Below are 24,655 nucleotides of genomic sequence, written 5' to 3'. Positions count from 1 at the left end.
GCCCAGACATTCTATGATTCTATAAACTTTAAATGCCTTGTTTGTGTAAAAATATAAATAGTTCTGTAAACCGTGTTGTCCAAGAAGTAGCCCCAAATGTTACACATTTGATTTAGTTCATGCTGGGTTTTAGGCAAAGAACCACCATGAACTCATATAAAAAACTTGTATGATGAGTTTTTCTTATATACAAAACGTCAATACCTTTGCAACTCTGGAATTATGTAAGATCAGATAAAAACTCTTCTGTTAAAATGTTTAAATTATATTAACATGATATGAAATAAGTCTGTATATTTGATATTTTTCTTCACAATTGGACAGGTAATTAATAGTTGGAATAGCTGGAAGCAATTAGAGTCCTAGTGTGTGTAGCACAGGGTAAATTAGAGTCCCAGTGTGCGTAGCACGGGGTACTTCTGGGAACATGGGGCGAACGTGTTTCGGTAGGTCAGGCTGGAAGGAATGGCTCCGTGGCAGCAGCCTGGCTGGCTCTGCCGGAGGTGCTGCCGCGCCCGTGGGGCACGCTCCCTGCGGGCAGGGACGTTGGAGCTGCTCTGCAGGAGCCAGGCCAGGCCAGCAATGAGCCAGGACTCGCAGGTAGCCCGTGATCCTGGCAGGTGAGGGCAGAGGTGCTCTCTGCTTGGTCGTCACTGCCCGGGCTCTGTGTGTGTTGGGTGTGCAGTGCTGCACTCAGCCTCTGCTCTGGCACCGAGAGAGACCAGCACTGCTTTCACCGAGGACAGTACACATCCACAGGCCAGAAACATGCATGTCACAGACAATGGCACGTTTTTGGATTTCCCCCTTTGAAGAAAGATGTTTAGTAGGTTTTCTCCCCAGAGGGCTGCGTAGTCAAGAGGTAGAAGAAACTGCCTGGAACCTGTTTGAAATACATGGACTTCATATGGGCTGCAGTGGAAGGGCCAGGGAAGTGCCAAGTCAGTCTAGGGAACTGGTAACTTGTGACACTGTCCTAATTTTATTTTTAGGTTACTCTGCATCTGGAAAACTGTCTTGGCTTTGGATCTTCTGCTTAGTCTCTCTCTCAATAAAATACAGGCAGATGCTCTAATTTACTTACTGAACTGACCTTTATACTTTCTCTTCTGGCTTCCTTCCCCAGGAAAGCATCATCCTTTCATATACTATAGTACTGTCGCCTTTCCACCTTTATAAATGCCTACCTGAATTGATCACCCAGTATTTCAGGAATATGTGACCAGAGGGTATATTAATCTTAAATTTCCTCTTTAGCACAGGTGAAGAAACTGTATCTTCCTTTTCCCCTATCACGTTTTTTTAGGTCTTGATTGTCTACATCAACTGCTTCACAAAGAAGAGATGGCTCTGGATTGCTGATCTGGAATTAAGTATCTGGGTGCCACAATATCAAAATAGTTCTGGCAACTGAATTTTAATCTCCAGGACATAGGAATGTTTTTTTTTCGTGTTTAAAGTTTTGTTCTGTTCTGTGTTACTAGTTATGGCATGTTTCAAAAAGATCAGTTGCATGTAAATTAAGCAAGGCTCTCTTAAAACGTGTGGCAAGTTTGATTCCAACTTGCCAAAGTGCAAATCAAAGGAAGATCAAAATACAAAAAAAAATTGTCAGGCTGTTTAAGAACAATAGGCTATCTTTTGTTTTTGTTCAGTCTTACCAGGTTCTCATTTTAGCTTATTTTGTAACTGATTGATAGATGGTGATAACTTCATGCTTCTTTAACAGTTACAGAAACAAAACCTCATTTTTAGAATGACTGCTTATAAAATAGATTTATTGGGTGAGTCAACAGTGTTTAAGGTCACCTCTAGGAAACCCACACCAGGAAAAAAAACAAAATGTAATGAATCTCAGAAATAGATGTGAAATCTTGGCAGCTAGGAAAATAGGATGGGGAAGGAGCTTGGGATGGCTTTGTACATACAAGCATTCCATCCAAGTAGAGATCTAAAAAGTGCAAAGCTACAAGGGGTGCAAGGAGTTGAGTGATACAGAGTTGCTGCTTTGAGCTTATTGAAAATGCTTCAGAATGCTTCTGGAAATAATGGGTTCTGTGGAAATAATGAGTGGAGATATTTGCCCCCCACCTGTGTGGCAAAAGCACTTCTGTTCAAAGTTGAGTTTGTGTTGCGTGCTGTGAGAAACATCTCTAGAAATTTTCAAAGGGTTTAGAACTGGGAATGGAGAGTAACTGTTATCTCCATGTTGCTATTGCTCCTGAGAGGTGCTTGCTTTTGGGGAATTTTGTTGGGGGGCAGAAGTGTGTTTCATCTTTCTTTCTCCTGCATTTCACACCTGCAGTTACTTCTGGTTTGTATTAGAATTAGAGTGCTTTTCAGTTGTCAAGCATTCAGCTGTTACCTCACTTTAATAGCTGACTGAATCTTTTTCTGCATTGCAGAAGATGTGTAACTGCTGTTCCAAAGGAAACGGCAGCATAAAGTTGTACTGAATGTGAGAAGAAAGTAGAATTAGATTAAGTTCATCAAGGTGAGACTTACGAAGGTGATTGGAGTTAACTTGATTGACTGGATGGAGATAGACTCTGCCTACTCCTTGATATGTAAAAAGTCACCAAACCTCAGAAATAGATCCCCTTCCTTCATGCCGTGAACATCATGCAGTTGTATTTGGTCGCATCTTGAAGAACGTATAGGAAGCTTGGTAGGAAGCCCATATTTGGATTACATACAAAAAAATAAATTGTTTTGATGACCTGATTTCAGTCAAAATTTAACCTTGCATGTTGCAGGAATATGATCGTGTAGGCATAATTTACACTAGCGTATAGTAAAACTCTAGAACGTTGCAGATATTCTACATGTCAGTGTATATACCATCATACCCTAGCAGCTTGATTTGATCCAGGCAATTTGCTTTAATTGTTTACAAAACTTTTAAGTAGTCTTTCAAGGGATTCCAGTAAACCATTTTCATAGTCCAGCCAACAGGGGAGTTTGAGGATGTTTAAAGCCAGTGTTTGTTAGTGCCTTTTAACTAGAAGATTTGTAATGATAGGGTTGGTTTAACATCTGGAAGTCTTTGTCAGACACTTGTAAACACAGACAGCTTTATTTATTTAAAGCCTGATGACCAGCTGGTTTGTGCAGTCTTTGTATTGGCCAGATGAAGTACCAAGATGAGCCAGGAACAGAGACGAGAGTTACCAAAGTGGCTTATATCCTAGTTTGACAGAAATTTAATTGGCAGTAAATGGTTTTGTAAGTAGAAGTGGTCTCAGCTGCCTTTTCTGCCTTTGCACACTGTGTTTTGCAGCAGGTGAATGTGTGATTGTTAGGCTGTGTGGTGAATCAGATGATGGAGCTCATGTGGAATGAGATAAATCTTTGGTCTTCTTCTTGGTTATCTTCACTTAGATCACATCCTGTTGTGGATTAGTACATGGCTGCACAAACACTTGTAGACATGAAAAAGAAGCATGACCAGTTTCTTGGAGCAGTGCTGATGTACATCAGTCTGTAGTGTTCTTGAACTCCAACTTGAGATGGAGCAAGACTACTTGGTTTTATCGTTTATTAGCAGTAGTATATACTGTTAAAAGGTAATGCAGGCTGCCAGGGGTCATGTGCAAGAGGTAAAAGTAATTTTAAAGCTGTGTTTTGAATCCTGTATTGAAACAAATGTTTGATTTCAGTCCTGACTGAAGAGCTGATGTTGTTAGATGTCTTGGGCAGTAGTATTTTTTCACCAGTGTGAAGGAAACCATAGGCTTAATTGTTAGGGGTTACTTCTTTCCTGATTGTTTTCTGTTCAGGATTTCCACAGACAGTGAAGAGAATTCCTTTTTCCAAGGGAGACATTCAAATGAACTGATCACTTCATGGCTCATAAACAACTATTTTGAGAAATCGTTTATTTTTGTAGTAATGACCGGATATTGTAAATATGGCTTAAAACTCAGAGTTTAAAAATATTAAAGAATATAAGAAAGATTTGTAAATTAGTATTTATATACATGCCCCAGAATCTTCTAAGTTTATTCTTTGCAGAGCAGGGAACTCCATCCTTTCTCCTTCCCTTTCTTCATTTTCTGCCAACCTTCTCTTTTCCAAAAACAGTGATGGAGACAAGATATTAAGTTACATGTTTAAATTAGATAATTACCTCATTTTATGAACTTCTGAAGAGTTTGAAAGCTTAGATTCATATTTAATAGACACATAATGCCCTTTATAGTGTAACTACATATATTCCTGTTCTCAGCAACTTTTGGATAAACACACAGAAAATAAATCTCATAACATGAGAGGAGAGATAAATAATGTATTTTCCTGATGCTTGCATCATCTTAAAAGAAAGATTGGTTTGTATTTATGTTAGATTAAAAAATAAAAAAGTCACAATTTACCAAATATGCAATATTAATTTGTTTATCAGAGGAAAGTGTTTCTGTGTATCAGATATGTATTTTTAACTTTCTGTTCATGGCTAATTTTAACTACAAAAATAAAACCAATAATACTTGCTGTAGAAACATCTGTTACAATGGGCTAGTTAATTGTTCAGGTTGGTTTGGTTAGTTTGGTTTGGTTTGGTTTTTTTTTCAGTTTTAATTGCTGTCATTTGTAGCAAAGGAGAGTAATTGCCGTGAACTTTGTCCCTGAGCATTTGTTTGCTTTTCCAGCTTTCTTTTTCTGATGAACTGGCTTTTCTGAATAGTATTGCCAAACTTTTAGAAGTTTCTTGTTGAGGTAAATGTACACATCTATGTATATAAATTGCTTTACAGTTATACTTGCATTTAATATATGAAAAGATCTTAGCAAATTTGAGGGTATACAATGCATATATCACATCCCTTTGTCTAGTGTAGAAAACAAGCATCCAAGATCCAGAGATTGCTTTGTAGAGGAGTGAGTGCTTCACTAGACTGCAATGTCACGTGCAAATTCTCCCTTTCTTGTGAATTCTGCCTTTCACCATAAGCAAAGGCTTACGTTCACCAGGAAGCATGGCCATAACCTTAAGGTTTATTAATTTTCATGAAAAGAAGAGTTTTAAACGATAAGAACTAAGGCAGCTTAGAGCCCAGAGTTCCTGCTTTGTTGGCAAGAGTTGTATCTACAGTTAGGTGAAATTTTGACCCAGTCAGCTACGTGTCTCTCTTTCTCCATCCAAGCTTAAAAAGAGACTGGGACCACTCGTCTATGGCCAGTAGGACTACCAGGATGTTTCTGAGAACATCTCCACTGAGAGCTGTGACTGGTATTGCTGATATGGCATTTCAGTTTGCATATGTAGTGTACATGTATCTTAATGTATTAGATGAAACCACTTGAATCTCTTCAATGTACGTCAGAGTCAAATCACCTTGTCAGTCATTTCTGACTATCTTAAAACTAAAAATCAAACCATTACAGTCCTCTGCATGTAAAAGTTCAGATACATAAGTCCCCAGATAACAGTTAGAGAGGGCAGAATGAAATTCTCTGGAGCTGCCAGATATTAGGTATATGTTTATGTTTAAACTCACTAAGCTGTGAGAAGAATGTAGCTGGAAAACTCTGACGAGCAGAGCAGAAGCACAGAATGGTTCAAGCTGGAAGGGGTCTCCAGAAGTCTTTAGTCCAACCCGTGTGGACAGAGAAGAGTCAACTATAGCAAATTGCTCAGGACTGTGGACAGTTGTTTTCTTTATTATATCCATGGGTAGAAACTCCGTAACCTCTCTAGGCAACCTGCTCCGGTGTTTAATCTCACAGTAAGACATTATTTTCTTATATTGAAGTTGACTTTCCTGTATTTCAGTTTCTGTCCATTGTCTCTCATCCTTTTTCTGGGCACAATGGAGTGTGATTCCATCTTCTTCCCCCAGCATTTTCTGGGTCTTGCTGGCATGCTCTGACAATACCCAGACACCTGCATCCTCTGAAACTCCCTGTCCTCCATTGGCTCACTCCTATCAATAACAGCTGTAATCATGCTAATATTCATCACCAGGGCTGAGCAGAGGGGAAATAGTACCTCCCTTGATGTGCTGGCAGTGCATCCTGAGGATGCTATTTGCCTTCTTTGCTGCAAGGGCACAGTGATAGCTCATGTTTAACTTGGTGTCCACTTGGACATCCAGGTCCTTTTCTGCACAGCAGCTTTCCAGCTTGTCCACAGCGTGTATTGGTGTTTGGGATTATCCCTCCCCAGGTGCAAGACTTTGCATTTCCTGTTTGTTTGTTTGTTTGTTTTTAACTTCATGAGGTCTCTGTTAGCCCATTTTGCAGCCTGTCAACGTCCCTCTGCATGGCAGCACAGCCATCTCATGTATTATTATTAACTGCTCATCCAAGTTTTGCATAGTCTGTGATCTTCCTGAGGGTGCACTTTGCCCCAGCATTTGGGTCATTAGTGACGATTAACATCTTCATGAAACAGCATTGGCCCCTGTATCAACCCCTGCTAAGTGACTGCCCTCCAGATGGACTTTGTGCTGCTGCTTGTAGCCCTTTGCCTAGTAGTCCAGTCGCCTCTCATTGTACCTCACAGTCTGCTTACCTGGTCTGTATTTCAGCAGTGTGCCCAGATGTATGTTATGTGGGAAGGTGCTGAAAGCCTTGATAAAATCGAGTGAACCACCCCCCCCTCTTCCTCCATGGAGCCAGTCATCTTGTAGTAAAAGGCTGCCAGGTCAGTCAGGCAGGCATGGTTTCCTCTTCATATATCCATGCTGATTTCACCTTCTTGTCCTTCAGGGACTGAGGTAAGGACTGGTCTGTAGTTCCCTGGATCTTCCTTCTTGAAGATAGGAGTGGCATTTATTTCCAGTCCTCAGGAACCTCCCTGTACTGCCATGACCTTTCAGAGATAAAGTACCCTTAGAAAGCTTTAAAAATAGCATTGGTGCCTTTAAAATTCTGCTTCCTTGCCCCTTTAGGAGTGAAATTTAGGTGACTGTTTCATAGCTGTGAATTGCTGTTCTTCAGATGCTGTCATCAATGATAAAATAGTTATCAGTGTTAAACAAGCAGTTTTACAGCACTGTAGGTTTCTTTAAATAGTTCCCATGACTTCAGTTTGTTGAATATTGTTCTTCTGCTTACACTGGGGAAAGTGCAGGACATATTGCAGAAGTTGAAAATGCTTGATAAAAAAAAATGCACTTTTAAGATTTTCTGTTTTCTTTTTATCCTATTTTTTAGCTTATTTGCTTACAAAGACTGATCAGTGAAGGCACTCAAATGTCTTGTAGGATATTCAGAGTTGGATAGAATTCTCTTGCATCTTATTTTGAGAACTTGTTCCTTTATCTGCAGTTAGTATCATAAATAGACTGAATTTCATGCTTTGCCATTATATTTTGTAATAAAGGCAATAGCTCAGTTCATTAACTCCTTAAATATTCTTTCCTGACTTTTTACCTAATATTTGCAGATGCTGAGGAGAGTTTTGTCTATGACTAATGAAATAATTGGTTCATGTTCTTCATACAACATCCTAAAAAATATTTGAGGGCTTACTCTGTCTAATCTGAGCTGCCATTTACCAGTTGAAACTTGTCTAAAGTTTTCTGTGTGATCAGACTGGTGTTGGGAAGCTACAGGCATAGCGTTATTGATGCAAATGTATGTGATTTCAGGTTTTTTCATTTGTGCATAATTCACAGTTACTTTTTGAGGGATTGTGTAACAAAAAATGAGCCATTTTCCCTACTGCCCCTTTTGTTTCCATTTCCGTCTTTACAGAGGTTGATTTAAAAAAAAAAAAAAAAGAAAAAAAAAAAAGCTGCCCCCAAAATATCAAAATATAATCTTGGTGAAAACATCTTACTGCATTGTGGGAATAAAGTAAGGAATTTCTTTACCTTAAGATATAAAAAAATTCTTGTAATCTGCAAGTAATCCCTGAGTGTATCTTTGAGGGGCCAGATGCACAGCTCTTGCACTGTTGAACTCACATTGGAAATCTTTACTCTTATTTAAAATGTGTTCCATTTCTCACTGTTCCAATGTTAAGATCAGTCCCAGATAGCAGAGAGATACAGTGTATTCTTTGTTTGTGGTCAGAATGCAGTAAGCCTCTGCAGATGCTTTGAAAGCAGTGGTCTAGAAATTAATTTACCAATCAAAGTCACTGTCTGACATTTGAGTGCACAGAATGTCCATGTAGAGGCTTCTAGCCTACCTGATTAATAGCAAATGCCAGGAGAAGACCAATTCAGTGAGCCTGAGAGAAACTGAGGTGGCCCAGCTTGCAACACCTGTGTCAGCAGGTTAACATGGTGACGAGCATACCTGTAGTTACCATGACCTGGCTGATGCATATTATATTGATTTGATCTCAACAGTTGACTTCTTGTCAGCTTCAGCTTTTGTTCTGTCCAGAAGAACAGCAGTGGTGCCAAAGCATTGGAGCAGTTTTGCTCTGGTCTCTTGGACAAGTAGATGAACAGTCATAAAGTGTACAAGCATTTCCATGTCAGTAGTGGTAGTGAAGGCATGTTGGTGTCAGAGTGTATACTCTTGTGGTAAGTTGCATGTCCTGGATGCTGGGGGACAGAGAAAGTGCCTGCAGTTTTAAGATGTAACCAGAAGCTGCTGTTTAAGAGTTCTGAGCTGGTGTTCAGAAGCAGTAACAGTGTGATAATAATCCTGGTATTTTTTCTATTTCTGACAGCAAAATAATGCAGAACTGAGTTACACAGGAGCTGTGTGAAGTATGAGCCTCCTGCTCTTAACTGCAGGCTTCATTTTCTATAAAGTGATAAAAGTATTTTGGAAGTACAGATACCAAAAAAATGTTAATTAGTTTTTCCTTTCTTTCTTTTAGGACTCCTCAAGGATGGTTTCAAGCCGGTATAAAAGGTATGAGATCTTTGTACATAACACATTCCTTTACATATATAGTTGTGCCAGAAATAAAGCTGATTAAATGGATGTTTGTAGGAGAGGTCATCATACTGATACTGTACATGCATTTGATTTAGATGCCTGATTTTGCAGTAAGGACCTAAGAGATGCAGCAAACCCCTCTTATTATGTTATTACTTTAAATTCAGCTAATATTTTGATGGGTCTTTCTAGTGCAGAACAGTTGCCCCAGCAAATGTCTAACTTGATAAGACATTGCCTATGAGCTAGTGGTTTTAAAGGTAATTTATGAACCACCATCTTCTGAAGTTTAGAACAGGAAGATAATTTTGTTACTCTCCACAGTAATATTGAAAGCAGTTTCTATGGTATTGTCATACTGCTCTCTCATTTGTAGGGGATGCTGCCCACATGTAGCATGCCCTCTGTTATTTGTTTGTCTTTGAGCCAAGTGTTACCCTGATCACTACTCAAGTTCTTCAATCAGAAAAATATTTCAGAAGCTCTTGATGCACTTGACCAGTGTGTGAAATTTTTGCCCATGTGAAATTAATACTAACACAGCTGTCACAATTATTAGTAAAATATGGTGGCAACAGGGGGTCTAAAATATGGCAGCTGAAGCAACATTTTTATTTGACATATGGATTTTAAATATTCTCTTTTAGATACGCTTTACTGAGGTAAAATATGTAGGTAGTTAATTCATCTGTGTATATATGTCCTGGCTGTAGATGTAACTGCAAAGAGCACCTACAGTTATCTAGTCTTTACTGATGTATTTTCCACCCCTCAGACTTGTTTGGGTTGGAAGGGGCCTTCAAAAATCACGTAGTTCCACCCCACTGCCATGGGGTGGAACTTCCTTCCACTACACCAGGTTGCTCAAAGCCCCAGCCAACCTGACCATGAACACTTCCAATGATGGGGCATCCACAACTTTTCTGAGCAACCTGTTCCAGTGTCTCACCACCCTCATTGTAAAAAAAAAAATAATAACCTAGCCTCTTATGCCTTAGATTTCTTGGCATGGTTCTGTCTTTTATATTTATATTTGTGGGTTCTCATAAACCTAGTTGAGTGATGTGTTTGATTGCTGCAAGGTTTCTTTTTCTTAATCACTTTGTCATTGCAGAATGGGTGGACTTACTGTCACAACCTTAATAGCTACGTAATTTCCTGAATACTTTTGTATTAATCAAACATATTTGAATTCAGTCTCCATTTCCTCTTCAGTCCCAGTGCAGAATTTCCTTGCTATTTGTATCTGCCGAATACTTGCTGGTGTGTGTCATAGTGCTTTGCAGCTTTTCATAAACCTTATCTTTACTCCGTTCACATGCTGTATATACTCACTCACTTGCAAAAACTTGGCTGTGTATGGGGTGGTAATAAACAGAAGTTTGCACAGTCACATTCATAGCTGATTCAAAAACAAGCTAATTCTTCTGATTATCTTTGCAAAAATAGGCAACTCCAAAGCTAGAAAATGCTAAAATCAGACTTGTTTGTGCAGATGTCGTTCAGTCAGCTTTAGCTGTATGTGGGATATACATTGTCTGTTCATCAACTTTCCCCCTCAGGACTGGCATCACACTGAAGAGGAATCTGACTTGCTGTGAGCTGCTGTTCAATACCTTATGTATGTTGCTGTCTGTCTTACTGCACAGTCTTCCAACCTCATGTTAAAAACAAAGGATTATTTTCCTGTGAAGTCAGCACAGGGTCTAGTGCTCACAAATGCTGAGTTGTATTCTAATTGTCCCTCCATGAGGTATTCAGTGCCCACTGTGATTGGAGTTAGCAGTTTCTATTGGTTTTCCTCTGTGTTTGAAAATTTCTACGTCCCTGTAGTAATTTTTCAGGTCAGAGTACTGGAACAAAGCGTATCTCCCTGTGGCTTAGCATTCTGGTATGAGTGCTGAGGGAGTCATGACCAGAGTCCTCTTCTGTTCTGCTAGTGTTTGGCTTTTTTGCCCCTTCTTACATCTGCAGTAAGGAAAAGTCTTAGAGAACACAGCTTCCTATACACTAATTGTTACTCAGATCACTCAGTTCTCACTTAAGTCCCAAATACAGTAGAAATCCTTCGGAAACTGAAAGTCCTTTTTTGTGATTACACCTAGATCTGTGATGTGAATGCCAGAAGGCTGGATTGAGACCGTAAGCTGCTTGAAGGCTCAAATATGTCAACTTGATGTTCTTTTAATAGTTTTGGGTGTAGTCCGTTAGGTTTTCAAAGCAAGTTCTCGCACAGGGACAACAACCACTCTGAGATCCCATTGGAAACTGCTTCTTGTGTTACTCTGACAACAGGTGGTTAGTACTTTGTGGTTGGGGAAGAGATTGTTAGTAAGCTTTGTAGACATAGGACAGAAAAAAGTGAAAAAATGTTTTTCTAAAATCTTGGGCTCTGTTATAGACTCCATCCCCCACAGAAATGCACAGCATTATTTGACAGGTTTTTAGGTCATTTTCTTCTGTCATTACTGCTCCTGCTTCTCTTCTTTTGCCTTCTCCCTCTTTTCTCCAGTTGTTCTTCACCAGAAGTGACATCTCTTCATCTTGCCATTTTTCTTCACTCCACTGATTTCCATTTCTTAGCCCAGTTAGATGCCCTTTCTGCTCTCTCCCCCATTCTCTTACATCCTTATTTTTAACCATTGAGGTCATAGTCTTCTCTTTGTTATCTCCCTGAAGACTTGGGATTTTTTTTGTGTTTTGTTTCCATGTGTCCTCTTCTGACTTCTAGTCCTGGTTTACTGGTACCATCCTGAGCTCCCAGCACCTTTCCTTTCCCTTCCCCTATAAGCTGTTTTCACGTCTACATTGAAATACCCAGCCTGCTGGTCCTAAGAAGACAAGAGAGACCTAAGAGCAGAGAAGAAGGATCTGTGCTGGGTGTTCTCATGGAATCATTGTTCTCTGAGTATGTTCCAGGCCTCAAGGAATTCATAGATTTTACTACCTATTTAATCAGACATGCTGGCTTCTTTGCCTTACATGGATGCAGCAATCCATGATTAAACATTTATATGACATTTCTGAGAAACCCATTTCACTGAGTGTCCATTGACTGGAAGACATGTTTACAAATGAGCTCTGGCTGATGTTGTGTTATTCTACTTCTGTTCTGGCTGACTTGGACAAACTGAGCCTGTCTCCTTATACAGTAAAGTAAATAGAAGTTTGGGGTAAGGTTCTTAGTCTATAATTGTCCATCTTCTGAGTTTAGTTCAAAAATATCCACAATTACACCCCAAAAGTTTGTGGAAGGGTTCCTTTGTAGCGGCATGATTAACCACATAAAATATTTTCAAAACAAGGTGAAGTTCTGTTGTGATGTGGAGTGGTACTGTGTGATGTATTAAAAGCATGACCAGAATCTTCAAGGGCATGCTGACATGAAGTTGATGTTCATGAAGAGTATTAGGGAGTTGTGATCAGTCCTCCCTCCTGACTGTGAAGCTTCATGTGATTAAAATGTGGGGGTATTGTTCGGTTATAACAGCCTATATCAACTTCCTCATCTCTCATTTTTTTCTAAGCTTTTCTTAAAGTGATACACCTCATCCTGGCCACTCCAAACTGTTGTTACTCTGACTGGGTCTACCAGTTTTTGCACTGCTTTATGAGTAGTTGTTCTAAAGCAAGCACGTTGCCATTAGTAAGAAGTGTTTTCTGATTCGGGTCTGATGCCATCAGCATAGTTGGTGTCATCACTGATTTCTCAGACAAGAGAATGACAAAGTGTACATTGTTTATTGAAACACTGGAGTGTAATCTACATGTCAACAAGAATTATGTTTCTCTTGAATTCTGTGAAAGAGAAAGTTTGTTCACAAATACCAGTAAAGCAAGATATGTATGTGGTCATAGGAATATTTTGATAAGCACAGAGAATTTGTTTTAGCAGCCTACTTTTAAGACTGTCTACTAGCTTTTCAACCAATTTAGCTTCTTTTTTAGAAATGTCTTAAATTGAAAAGAAAACCTTGCAAATCAGGATTTAAAATAACTTGGAAGATTTTTGTGTGGTTCATGGATCAGACAGATCAAGCTGGATCAGTTTACAAAAGGAGTTAGATTAAAATCTCTTGGTGGTTCAGGGATGTGTTCCCCTTATAATTTTGTTTATTAGTGGAAATGAATGCAATATGGTATGGCTTTACGGTTTCCAGACAAAATGTCAGAAAGGGTTGGGTGGGTTTTTTTCTTTCCCCCCTTTGAAGCTTAGTACGGCACACACTGACATGGAACTTGACAGGCAGAGACACTTGCCCACTCAGTCTGAAGGATTACATTGTACTCGAGTTCAACATTCATGCAAGAGTTGAGAAATAAATGAGGAAGAAGAGATCACAAGAAGCAGTTAGTGCTTTTGAGCATTCATTGGAGATGCTCTGAAGGAAAGGCTAGAATGCTGCTGGAATTCTCTTGCTGTGGTTTTAGATTAGTGCAAAGCTTAAACTTAGGACAATTTACATTCCATCATACTAACCCTGGTCTCTCTAGTTAAAAAAAAATACAGCTGCAAAATTCTGTTTCGTAACCCTGTGCCCAGACTTGCCTGTTTGCCTGTGTTTGGGAGTTTTGCAGTGAGGGCTGGCTGTTAAAGCATTGTCTCATCTACCTTGTTAAAAAAGGACCACTGTTGTGCAGATATGAACACTTAAAATAGACAGGGGTCACTCAAGGGGCTTTTCTTGACTTACATATCCCTTTTCAGCCAACACTGGTGTTATGAGAAGGCAGAAAAACTGAGGGTTTATTTTTGCAGAAATTTTTGATGCTCTAAGTTGAGCCAACTGCAGTTCCTCACTGTCCCTGTGCCAGTGCTCATGCAGCTGGACGGAGTGGTGCTTCAGGGAGCCTCTGTGGCTGGAAGTTGATGGCTTCTTGAGTTGGGCTGTGGGATTGCTGCACCAGCTCTTTGAATGGTTTCCCACTCAGTCACCTGAAGGGAAGAGCCAGGAAGAGTGGAGGAGGCTAGGAACCTGCAGCTGTGGGGAAGGCAAGACTGCCTTTCCTTAGCCCAGCTCTGAAAGCCATGGAGATGGCTTAAGCAGTCTGAAGTAACAAAAGTCCAGGGTGGACTATTTATAAATGCTCGTTTTTCTGAAGAAGCTGTTGGTAGCTGGCTGGATTTCAGCAGTATAATTAATTAGGAGTTTTCAAATCAAGTATAGTTATAGGCTCCTGGCAATAAAAATAAATGTGTTGTAGTTGAAATAAATTAGATTGATCGAATTCGATTGATTGAAATCAGTGAAATTTGAGGCTGACTTGGATGAAGTTGCAATTTGGACAGTGCTGCAGGAAAACATTGAAAGAACCAAAGAGGCATTGGAAGGAACAACTTTTATTTCATCTTTCTGTAGTAATGCTTTTAAACCTGCCCCTGTGTGAATAAATGGTTGTATTTTATATTAAATGAAATTGCTAGTACATCACTCTGAAATAAACTTTTTGTTTCTGTGTAAGAGTGGTCAAACTGCACTGTGGCTTGATTTTACTATACGATTTTTATTTTAAGTACAGCCAGAAAAAAAAAACTGCAAAAAGTTCTTCTTAAGTTGCCAAAGTGTTTTCTGTTTTCAGCACTGTAGTACAGGAGTAGACATTTAAAATGGCATTTTAGTAGTGGCTAATTGAAACTAAGCTAATGGAACAACTAGTTGAATTTTGTTACACATCTTGTTGAACGTGCCCCTTTAAAACCAGCAGCAGTCTGGGATGTTTCTGTCCAGATGCTTTCTCGTTTGCCACTCTCTGGGTGGACACTGTTAATTCAGTGTACAAACACAATCTCAGATACTCTTCTTGAAAAATAATTGTAAAAATGCTGTTTCCTGCAGCCGTAGCCTGTGGCTAGATGTTTCAGCTCTAAGTGTGGAAACACTCATATGCGCATAGGCTACTTGAATGCTAAAAACTGGAGTACATTTTGAACTGCATTCTTGAGCAGTGACTCTAAATTTTTTCAACTTGCAGACCGCTATCATTTTTCGTCTGGTGCTATGACCACTTTTACCCAGTGTACGTATAGGCTTTCTTCTCTTTCCTACCTTTTGTGACATTCCATCAAGTTCCAGGTTACAAGTATTTGCAAACCATTATTCAGTTAGGAGGTGGAGGCAGCAAGGTTTCAGTTGCCGTCTCAAACTAAAGAGGTTCTGCTGCCATGTGTGTGCACTTTTCCCCCCAATGCCCCCAAGAGAAGGCATAGACCCCGTTTGTTTTCCTAGTAGCATACAAAGCTCTTCAGTTTAGACAGATGATTATTACTGTTAATATTATTGTATTAGTGTTGTCATTTCTTTATAAATATAAAATATGTTTCTTATGTTATATATATAAAAAGGTTGTTTCCATGGAGATACCTTTGTTGGGGCTGTTTAATAGGTGTTTTCTCTCAGTAAAGAATTGAAACCAAGATCAATGACATTGTTATTACAGATAATTTTTCTTTCTTGTTTAAGGCTTGTGAAGTGACATTGTATCTGAAAAGTAAAATTCATTTCTTTGCAAGAGATACGTCTGCTGTGTCTCAGATGGTACCTTTTTTGATATTGTTGTATTCTGGCAATTGGCCACAACAGCCAAAATAATGAACTTTATAGCTGTCACGTTCCTTGTGTTAGGTTATGTACTAATGCCTCCTGAAATGTTTCTTTAAATCCCGTTTTTTAGAAGTCTTTGTGGTGTGTCTTTTGTACTTGCTGATACTGAAAAGGAGTGTGTTTAGTAGGGTTTGCTCCTCAGTGGAATCAGTGAAGAGAGTTTCAGGGAAAATACAGAAGATGTCTTAATTCTCATTATTAATGAAATCCTTCCTATCTACGCATTCTTTCTTCTGACTTTCCTGTAGGAACATCTGCCAATATCACTCACCGGAGCTGAGTTGAGATATTAAGTATATTGGCAAAAGAATTCATTTTTTAGTGATGAAAAATTAAGCCTTTCTTATGTGGGCTATTCTTGAGAGTTTAACAACATGAAACAAAACATTTCAGAAAGCTAAATAATCTAGAATTTATAGAGTTAAGTTAAAACATTTCTCTTATGTTGTGTTGCAACACGCATATCCGGTCCTAGAAATGTGGGTTTTTTTAAAGACCTTCTAGATGAAGAATAAACAGTGCTAAATATGGTAATAACATTAAGCTACAAAATTCCTTACAATTGTGTCAGTGTGCCTTGGAAACTTCACACATACTGGAGAAAAACAGTATTTATATCCATGAAAAGACATCCTTTTGCCAGATACTTCTGCTTTTCATTTGCACTGCATCCATCTAGTTTTGCATGTTGTCAGTAGTAGTTTTCTGGAGTTAGGAAATGCAAAATTGTTAAATGAGCACATGAATCGTGTATTCTTTTATGTATTAAAGGCAGTGTTGTAGGGGTGCTCACAGTGGTTTTCATTCTTTGGTAAGTGCTCTGGAAAAACATTGTGTACGTATTTCAGCTGTGTGATTTCACAGAATCACAGACTGGTTGAGGTTGGAAGGGGCCTCTACAGGGCATCTTGTCCAGCCTCCCTACTCAGGCAGGGCCACCTACAGCTGATTGCCCAGGAATGTGTCCAGATGGCTTTTGAGTGTCTACATTTGAGATCTGGTAAAGACTCAACAAGGGTTTTTTCTTTTGCATTTGGCTGTTTAGCTGTGTATTTTCAAAGCCTAAGAAGTGCGGTTTTGGTGGATTGAGATGGGAAAGATCTCTATCTCTATGCCTGGTCTTGGGGCACGCTGTTCCGCTCCTACTCATTAGATTCTATGTTGCAGGTAAATAATACAACTATTTGGAAAATGAATGTTAAATTTGTGACTTTGAAAATGCTTGGCTTCTCACATATGTTTTGAAATTGTCACGTTTTGTACATACAATCATAAAAGAGAACACATAAGCTTTTTAAAACTAGCTGATGTGCATTTGCAATGCTTATCTGTTAAGAATCCAGGGTAGTGATTTTTAATGAATAGACACATGATCTAAACCAAAAGAGATACTGCCAGGTAATGAATGAGTGCCTACCAGCTGAGTTACGACAAACTGTTGCATCCATGTTCTGAAGTAAAGTACTTGGAAATGGCATGGAATTAATATGGTGGGCTGTATCACTTTCTCACTTGGGTTTGCTTCCCAGTTCCTTACAGGCCATGCACATAACTCCTCAAAAGTCAGTTGATATGTGTAAGCTTCTTACATTTTGGGCATGTACTTGGTTGTCATCTTTTAAGTTTTCATCTACTTACAAAGATGCTTAGTTTAAACTTGATAGTGGTACTTTACTTAAGTTGTTTAGCTTGTTTTTTATTGTGCACAGTTCATAACACTTTTGAACTTTAAAAAGAAGAAAGGATAAATATATGTTTACAGTTGATAACCTTTGATGATGATGAGACCTGTGTTATCCAAATATTCAGCTCCCTGTGGCAGTGAGTTTAGTGAGTTCTCAGCAACAGAAGAGCTGTGAAGTAAGTTCTCTGCAGTTTCTTAGACCGACCTGTTGAGTGCTTTGGAGAGCCATTCTTGTTACTTCTGTCGTTTCCATTTCATTAAGTGTGTAAATAAATGTCTGCTTTGCTCTTTGCCTTCATAGCACAGCTAATGCACCAGAAGATGATGCTCCAAATAGATATTCCAGAACAGACAGGACAACTTACAGCAGATACAGCAGGGATGCAAATTCTTCTGGCAGTTCCATACCAAGTAATGCTTTGGAAAAGAGGATTGAGGAACTTGAAAGGGTAAGTAGCAACTAACATCTGCATGGCATACATCTGAAATAAAGTACCTTTGAAACTCTGTGGAAAATATACAAATAAAATATATAGAAATTATGCTAAAAGTTTGAGGTACAGATAGTTATGTCTGTAAAAATGTATAAAGAATCAGATGGATTGAGAAGAATTTGAACTTTCTAATCACAGATGTTTAGTTTTCATTTGGTATATAAGTGAGAAATAGTTGAGGTAAAGAGAATACATTTAGAGAGCCAGCAGTGCTCTGCATATTTTTCATGTGTACCTTGTGACACACCATTACAGGGCAAATAACGTGGAGGAAGAGGGAGCTCAGTGGCTGCTCAGAAAATTAGCAAGCCTGCTTCTGGTCTACTTCTTGGTTTGGATTTTTTTAATGTACTGAAATATAAAATTTAATTGCTAGCCAGTTGTCTGTTAAAGTTTTAAACATTTAAAAATGTGTATAAAACAAAGCTTTCATTATTTCAGACATCCATCATGCAAACCATTTTGGGAAAATGTAATAATGTTAAATCTGAGGTTTTCACCTAAACCAGTGTTTTGCTAATGCCATCTGTGTAATCTGTTACTGGCTTTTCTCTCTTCCCCTGCAGTGCATTTTTGTGGGTAACTTGTCAAATATTCTTGAGTTCATATGGATGAAAGTTACTAAGTAAACACAATTTGAATACATCTTTTTTAGAAAGGATTACAATAAAGCATATTTTGTAGAAATTACTGGTTGTTTTTTTTTTTATCCTGGGGGAGCCTGATTTGAGTGAAGTACACCATAGTCTTTCTTTCCAAATCAGCTTCCTCCTGAAATAATTTAGCTGCCAGTAACACAGAAAACAGAGGAAGATTTAAGGTCTTTTTTTCAGTACCTTGAACCCTATTTACTGAATTTCTAGCAGATGTTACAATTTTTTCCTCACATTCAGGCACACAGATGTAGCAGCGAGTCTTCATTCATTGTTAATAGTAGTATAACACCACTCCCACACCCACCCCCCACTGGTCCCCCCCAAACCAAACAAAACCAACAGAAAAAAAGGCATAACCCTCCCAATATAACAGATTTGGAAGCTGATACTTTCCATTTATTTACTTCTGTTTTGGAACTCTATCCAGTTTTGGGTTCATGCCTAAGTTAAATATTAATTAAAACATGATCTCTGGAAACCACACAGGTTTGCTGTGGGTAAAATATTTTCTTCAATGTGATTCTTCAGCTCCTTGAAACATAAGGGCTTTAAGATGTGGGTTTGACTTGCTGTAGAAAAGGAATTATAGGTAAGTGGTGTGGGGGGGTTTCTTCTTTGTTTTAAATGGTAATAGCTTAAAACTCTCTCAAAACTAAAATTCCTTTTCAAACTTCAGTGTGTATTCTGGTTTTAGGAACTTGCAAAGGAGAGACAGGAAAATGCAAGATTAACGAAGATGACACAGGACAAAGAAGAACTAATTGGAAAGCTGAAGGAAGAAATTGATTTATTAAACAGAGTAAGCACATTCTCATATGGATAAAGTTTTATGCAGGACTTTTGTTAGACAAAGTAATTATGAATCAAATTTCATTTTAGTAAGCTTTTAGTTACTAATAATGGTTTAGATGATCTTAGAAAGATTTGGCAATAAGTGCTTTATATTTTGACACATACTCATACTCCTTATTGTTGATCCCCAAGTAAAGTCATAACAAGGCAGGGGGCAGGAGACTTGAGCTAGCATCACTGAGACAAAGTGTGTAGGCAGGAGAAGAGGGGGTAGAAGAGCAAGACGTTGGGAATGGGACAGGATGAGAAGTTTTAAAGACCAGGTTAGATGGGGCCTTGTGCAGCCTGGTCTAGTGGGAGGTGTCCTGCCCATGGCAGGGGCATTTGAACTTTAAAATCTCTTGCAACCCAGATAGTTCTATGATTCTGTGATAGAAAAAAACAGTGTTACCAAGTCCCAGTTTAAAGGGCAGACAAACTCTTTTGTAGAGTGGATTAGTGACCTCATCTTGCACTTCCTGGCTGAGGTGCAGAACCTGGATTTACTTGGGGAAATATGATTCTACTGGTCGAGTGCATTCATTCCCATAAGAAAACAGAAAAAAAATTCAGGAGTGGCTTTGGTCAATCCAGGAGTGAAGGGAGGCAAAAACTCTTCTATGCACAGAGGCAAGCTTTCTTTTTACACTATTGATTTATAGTTTAGGAAGACTTTGCAAACTGATCTAGATGACTAAAGTAGCTGAGGTTATTCTGAAGCAGGTTTCTTTTATTTCTTGAATAAAGAAAGCTAGGAGCCAATGTGTAGGACAAACAAAGTATTGTCTGTTTTAAAGAGATTTTTATTTTAATGCAAGAATTATTCTTTATGCTGTTTTTCCATTCTGCAAAGAATCTGTCACATCTAAGCTGATGACTTTACTATAGTCAAGGCAAGTGTCCTTCTACAGAATGGATGGCAGAGCTACTTGATACTGCAGGTCACACCCGAGTTCCTGACACAGAACTCAGAAAAACAAATCAGAATAACCTAAATCACTGAAAACTTGTAGTTTAGGACCATGACTAGTTGCAAGGTTTGCTGTTCCAGGAACAATGGTTTGTTGTTTTTTTTTTTCCCCTGCTATGTTTGAAGTATGGTGTCCTAAATTAAATGGAGTGTCTGACTAGAAGCCATCTTTACACATTTGACATTTTACACAGTCAAGCAGTGCCTGTGCCATGCCTGTGTCAAAGTATGATGGCAGCTTCGGCTTGCTGTGTGAGAAGAAAACCTAAAGCAGAATACAGTCATTCTGGAAACTTCTTTATAATAAAATGACCAAAATGGTACTGTTCACAAGGTACACAAAACGAGTTTGTCTGTGCTCCATAGACAGCCTCTCTTAAATGCAGAAAAGAATATTTTCTGATTTTTTTTCTCAGTCAGGTCAGCGTTTATCAGAGCTGTAGCATTGTCTATTAGCTTATTCGTAGTGCAAGTTATTTATGTTTGCATCCCTTGGCATTTTCTTAGTGATGAAACAGCTGCCTTTTGACTTTATGACCAGCTTAATAATTTGTCTTCTTACAAGAGTTCGAACCCCTGTCTCAAGTGATGCTACCATTAAAACAGATGCAGTTTTATGTTTTTAATCGCTCTTGGATTTATGACTGCTTCTATATTGGCTATTCATGGGATTTGGAAAGAGGAACGGTTTAGAATGTTAAGAAAAGCTACAGAAATACTGCAGTATTCCGGTGATAGAAGGTTCTGGAAGTTAATAGGGGAGTTGTATTTGCTTAAGATGTATTATCATAACTGAGGTTATGAGAGCCAGCAGTTGGACATCCATCTGTTCTTCATGAAGCGTTACTGTGTAGGCTGGCATCAGGATGGGAAGCTTTACAGGGGAGACCAGTTGAGATCTTCAGCCTTGTGCTCAGATAAATGGATGTCTGGAGGACCAAACTTTACTTAGTGAAGTTACGCAGAGATCTTTTTTAAAGGTTCTGCTGCTAGGTAACCTAAATTGGGGTCTTTAAATATGACCATATACATGTTTGTGGTATTTCTCCATCTTTTCTATTAATCAAAATATGCAGTTATTGCATGTTAGGTTGCACAGACATGGAAAGAATTTCACGTCAGAGAGCTTAAGTGACTTTTTTTTAAATCCCATTTTACTGCATAGCTTCTGACTGCTCAGCCCTCATATTTAAAGAAATGCTCTTCGTAGAAGTTTCAGCCAATTCATAACCACGGATGCATCCCTCATTGGCAGAGATCTTGTGCTACCCTTGAAAAACTTTTTCTAAGAATCCTGAAAACTTCTTGCCAGGCTTTTTCTCATCTTAAGTACATATATTTAGTTAATTTTACTGAGATCAGTGAGTACATCACAAAGTTACTTAAAGAACATGAGCTACATTAATATTGAGAAATAGAAAGGGCCTTCCACCATAAATAGCATTCTTTCACTCCCGTGCATTAGCCACTAAAAGTATGTCTGCCACGTTTTTTGTAAAGAAAGGAGTGATTGCTTCGTAAAACCCTCAAATGTCTGAAGGGAGAGGCATCTTGAGACATTTAAATATTTGCAGGCTAAGTTCAACTGTTGACTAGTTTACACTTGGTCATCTCTGACCTCACTAAGATGTCATTGTAGTTAAATTGGTGTTTGGAGAGAGTCTGTCAGTGAGGATTTATAATCCAATTACTGTCAGTTGTGTAGTTATTGGTTCCTTCGGTATGTGCAGTCCAAGCTTTCCTGCTGTTGCTTCTTTTTTCTAAGTATAAATTATTGTTGTAATTTTGAATAAGAAACTTTTAACTTTCAGTGTGGCAAAAACCACCTGCATCTCTTGGTCCATTGTTTCTGTAGATACTTAAACTGCAAATAGTTATTTTTCCTGGCTTGTATTCAAGAAACTTTTACTTGTAATAGCCTTTGGAATGTTATTTTTGCAGCACAAACATTTCACAAACTCTTAATATTTTGAGTAAATGACAGGTATTTTAAGCAGAAGGTTAAGCTTTAACTGAGGCTGGGTTAAGAAGTTCACACAAAGTATTATGCATCCTGAACTAAATAAATATAGCTTTTTTAAGAAACTGTTGCCCCTTCTATCTGATTATTGATTTGAACTGCATGAGAGGGAAAACAAAGTAGGTGTCTTACCATTACATAGAAACTGTATTTATAGTAACTATCCATCAAAACTTTCTGTGTTTAGATGTTTAAGTCACTTGTATCTGTTATGTTGGGGTGGTCAAATACTTGTCCTGGAAGTCATTCATGCTGTGAGGCAGCATTACTTCAGTGAGGCAAAGAGGAATTTCTGCTAGTGATTTCTTGATTCCACATTACAAAAACAATAAAGTAATTGCGAAGGTATTGTGCTATGGATTTTGGCTTGGCAAACTGAAGAGGCTTTTAAAAATACTTACACTGATTAAACACAACATCTCTAGTATGCACTTCTGGAATGACTCCACTAAAGAGAAATAAGAAAATGGGCTGTGTGTGTCAAACACCACTTAACAACTTGGAGGAACGATAGAGAGAAAATCTTTTCTCTACTACTGTTGTGTTTTTAGTCTACCATGTCAACAGTAGGGTCTTGCAGTTCTCCATCAAAAGGCACCTAATATATTTAATGAGAATCCTGGTTATTCCTCCTTCACCTGCCTTTCATTTTCCTCCTTAAAGTGCTGTCTTTGAGGTCACTCTTCTGTTTCTTTTTTTTTTGTTCTTGATCTGTTTTATCCATGTTTTGGGTTTTTTTTATGTGCAGTAAAATTATTTTTACTGAAGTAATGCTTGCATTAAGCAGCCTTTTTCACTGGTTTTCACTTCAAAGGTTTGCAAAGACCTTGTAGGAAGTCAAGTGCAATGGAAAGTGAGTAAATATGGTTATTGGTGGAAGTGGGATGAACATTTGGGGTAGGAGCAAGCTATTTTAAGTCTGCATTATTACTGTGCATGCTGTCTGTTCTTTTACTAGCAGTTTCGACCAAAGTTACAAAATGCCTTTTATTTTTTTCCCAGAAAGCAAGGGAAAAAATGGAGAGGCAGTACTGTTTCTGAAAATGTTAGTACTTCACATAAAACACAAAGCAGGCCTCATTGCAGTAATAACCAGTGATGTATACCTGTGAGCAGGATAGTTGCAGACAAGCAGAGTCTGGGTAGCAGAGGCAATAGTTGACTAATACACTCTGTATCTGCCAACAAAATAATCATGCCCATCCTATTTGGATTTCTTGGAAAAAGGCTGTTTTAACAGATTTAAGAGGAGCTACTGTGGCACTAATATCTTCCTAACCCAAACGTCTTCATTTCAGAGCTAAGATTCCTGCTGCTACTATTTATGTCCTGAGAAATGCTTCTTTTTCCTTTCACAGGACCTAGATGATATAGAAGATGAAAATGAACAATTGAAGCAAGAAAATAAAACCCTCTTAAAAGTTGTTGGACAGCTGACAAGGTAGAAGATTCAAGCCTCAATGAGGAAAGATTTAAAAACTACTGATTGAACGTTAAGGTCAATATAGTAATGCTTCCTGTGTTGCAGTATGTTATAATAACTGTCATTATATTTATTATTAGGAAACCAGATGAATGTTTATTTTCATAGTACTTTCTCTTCATTCAGTGAAATGGCATCAAATTTGGGGCATATTTTTAGCTTACTTCTCATAATTGAAATTTTTGACATATTTCAAGATACTAAGTTCAAAAATATTTGGGGTTTGTATCTCCAGACTACATCTGGATAAATTACAGTAATTTAAAACATAGCATCAAGATCACTTTCAGTCGATGTGAGTGTATATTTTTGAAATGAATGGAAGCAATACATATAAACTTTGTTTACACAAATCCAAAATATATATTTTGGGAAATATTTCCTTTTTTTGTTTAAACAGCTGTAAAGTGGATGCCTTATTACTGATGTATAACTTTTTTCAGATTTGCTCTAAAACTGTTGTATGTTGAGGTTTTTTTACTGTATCTGAAAGACTGACAGTAGTAGAAAGTAGCAATTTTTTTTTTTTTTTTCTGTATAACAGTATTCTGGCAGGAGGAAGAGGTTTTATTAAAAAGAAACCAAAACCACCAATAAACCAATAAATCACCTGTGGTATCAGCATTAATGAGTTCTTATAATCATATTGAAGTTGTGTACTGCAGTTTATTTTAAAGCTTTTGCTTTTGAAATGAAATGCAGGTTTGCTATCAGACAATATGTTTGCTGGTCTGAGAATTCAGACAAAGCCTGGAGTTTTCATTTTAGCAAAGACACTTTTGCAATGCCCTTCTACTTAAAGCTGTCACCTTAAAATTTGTAGTGATCATAACCAATGAGTTTTTTGATGTTTTCGGTTTTTAAGTTGGGTGAAAACATTTGTACATAACAAAACAGAGGGGCAAATAAGTGATTCATGCCTTTTTGAAACATCGTAAGGCTTAAAAAAACCTTTTATCTTTGATTTTAAACTAACATGTTGTTTAAAAAGTGCCTGTCTCGATGTTACAATCCAGTTATGACTGATTTTTCTATAACATGATAGCAGAAAAAATTTTCAGTTGCCGT

The 24,655-nt window shown here is 38.2% G+C and overlaps 1 protein-coding gene across 1 annotated transcript; it reads left to right on the top strand.

Moving 5' to 3' along the window:
* The first annotated feature begins 465 nt into the window (after positions 1-465).
* PAWR (PRKC, apoptosis, WT1, regulator) lies at positions 466-23,696 on the top strand. The gene is made up of 4 exons (XM_008935638.1): positions 466-620; positions 17,435-17,582; positions 18,978-19,082; positions 23,463-23,696. The coding sequence occupies exons 1-4, from the start codon at positions 466-468 to the stop codon at positions 23,547-23,549; spliced, it is 495 nt and encodes a 164-aa protein (XP_008933886.1). The 3' UTR covers positions 23,550-23,696.
* Positions 23,697-24,655: the final 959 nt, after the last annotated feature.

This window comes from Merops nubicus, unplaced genomic scaffold, assembly GCF_000691845.1.
Source record: "Merops nubicus isolate BGI_N331 unplaced genomic scaffold, ASM69184v1 scaffold5482, whole genome shotgun sequence".
Lineage (NCBI taxonomy): Eukaryota > Metazoa > Chordata > Aves > Coraciiformes > Meropidae > Merops > Merops nubicus.
This window is presented reverse-complemented; position numbering and strand designations above follow the sequence as displayed.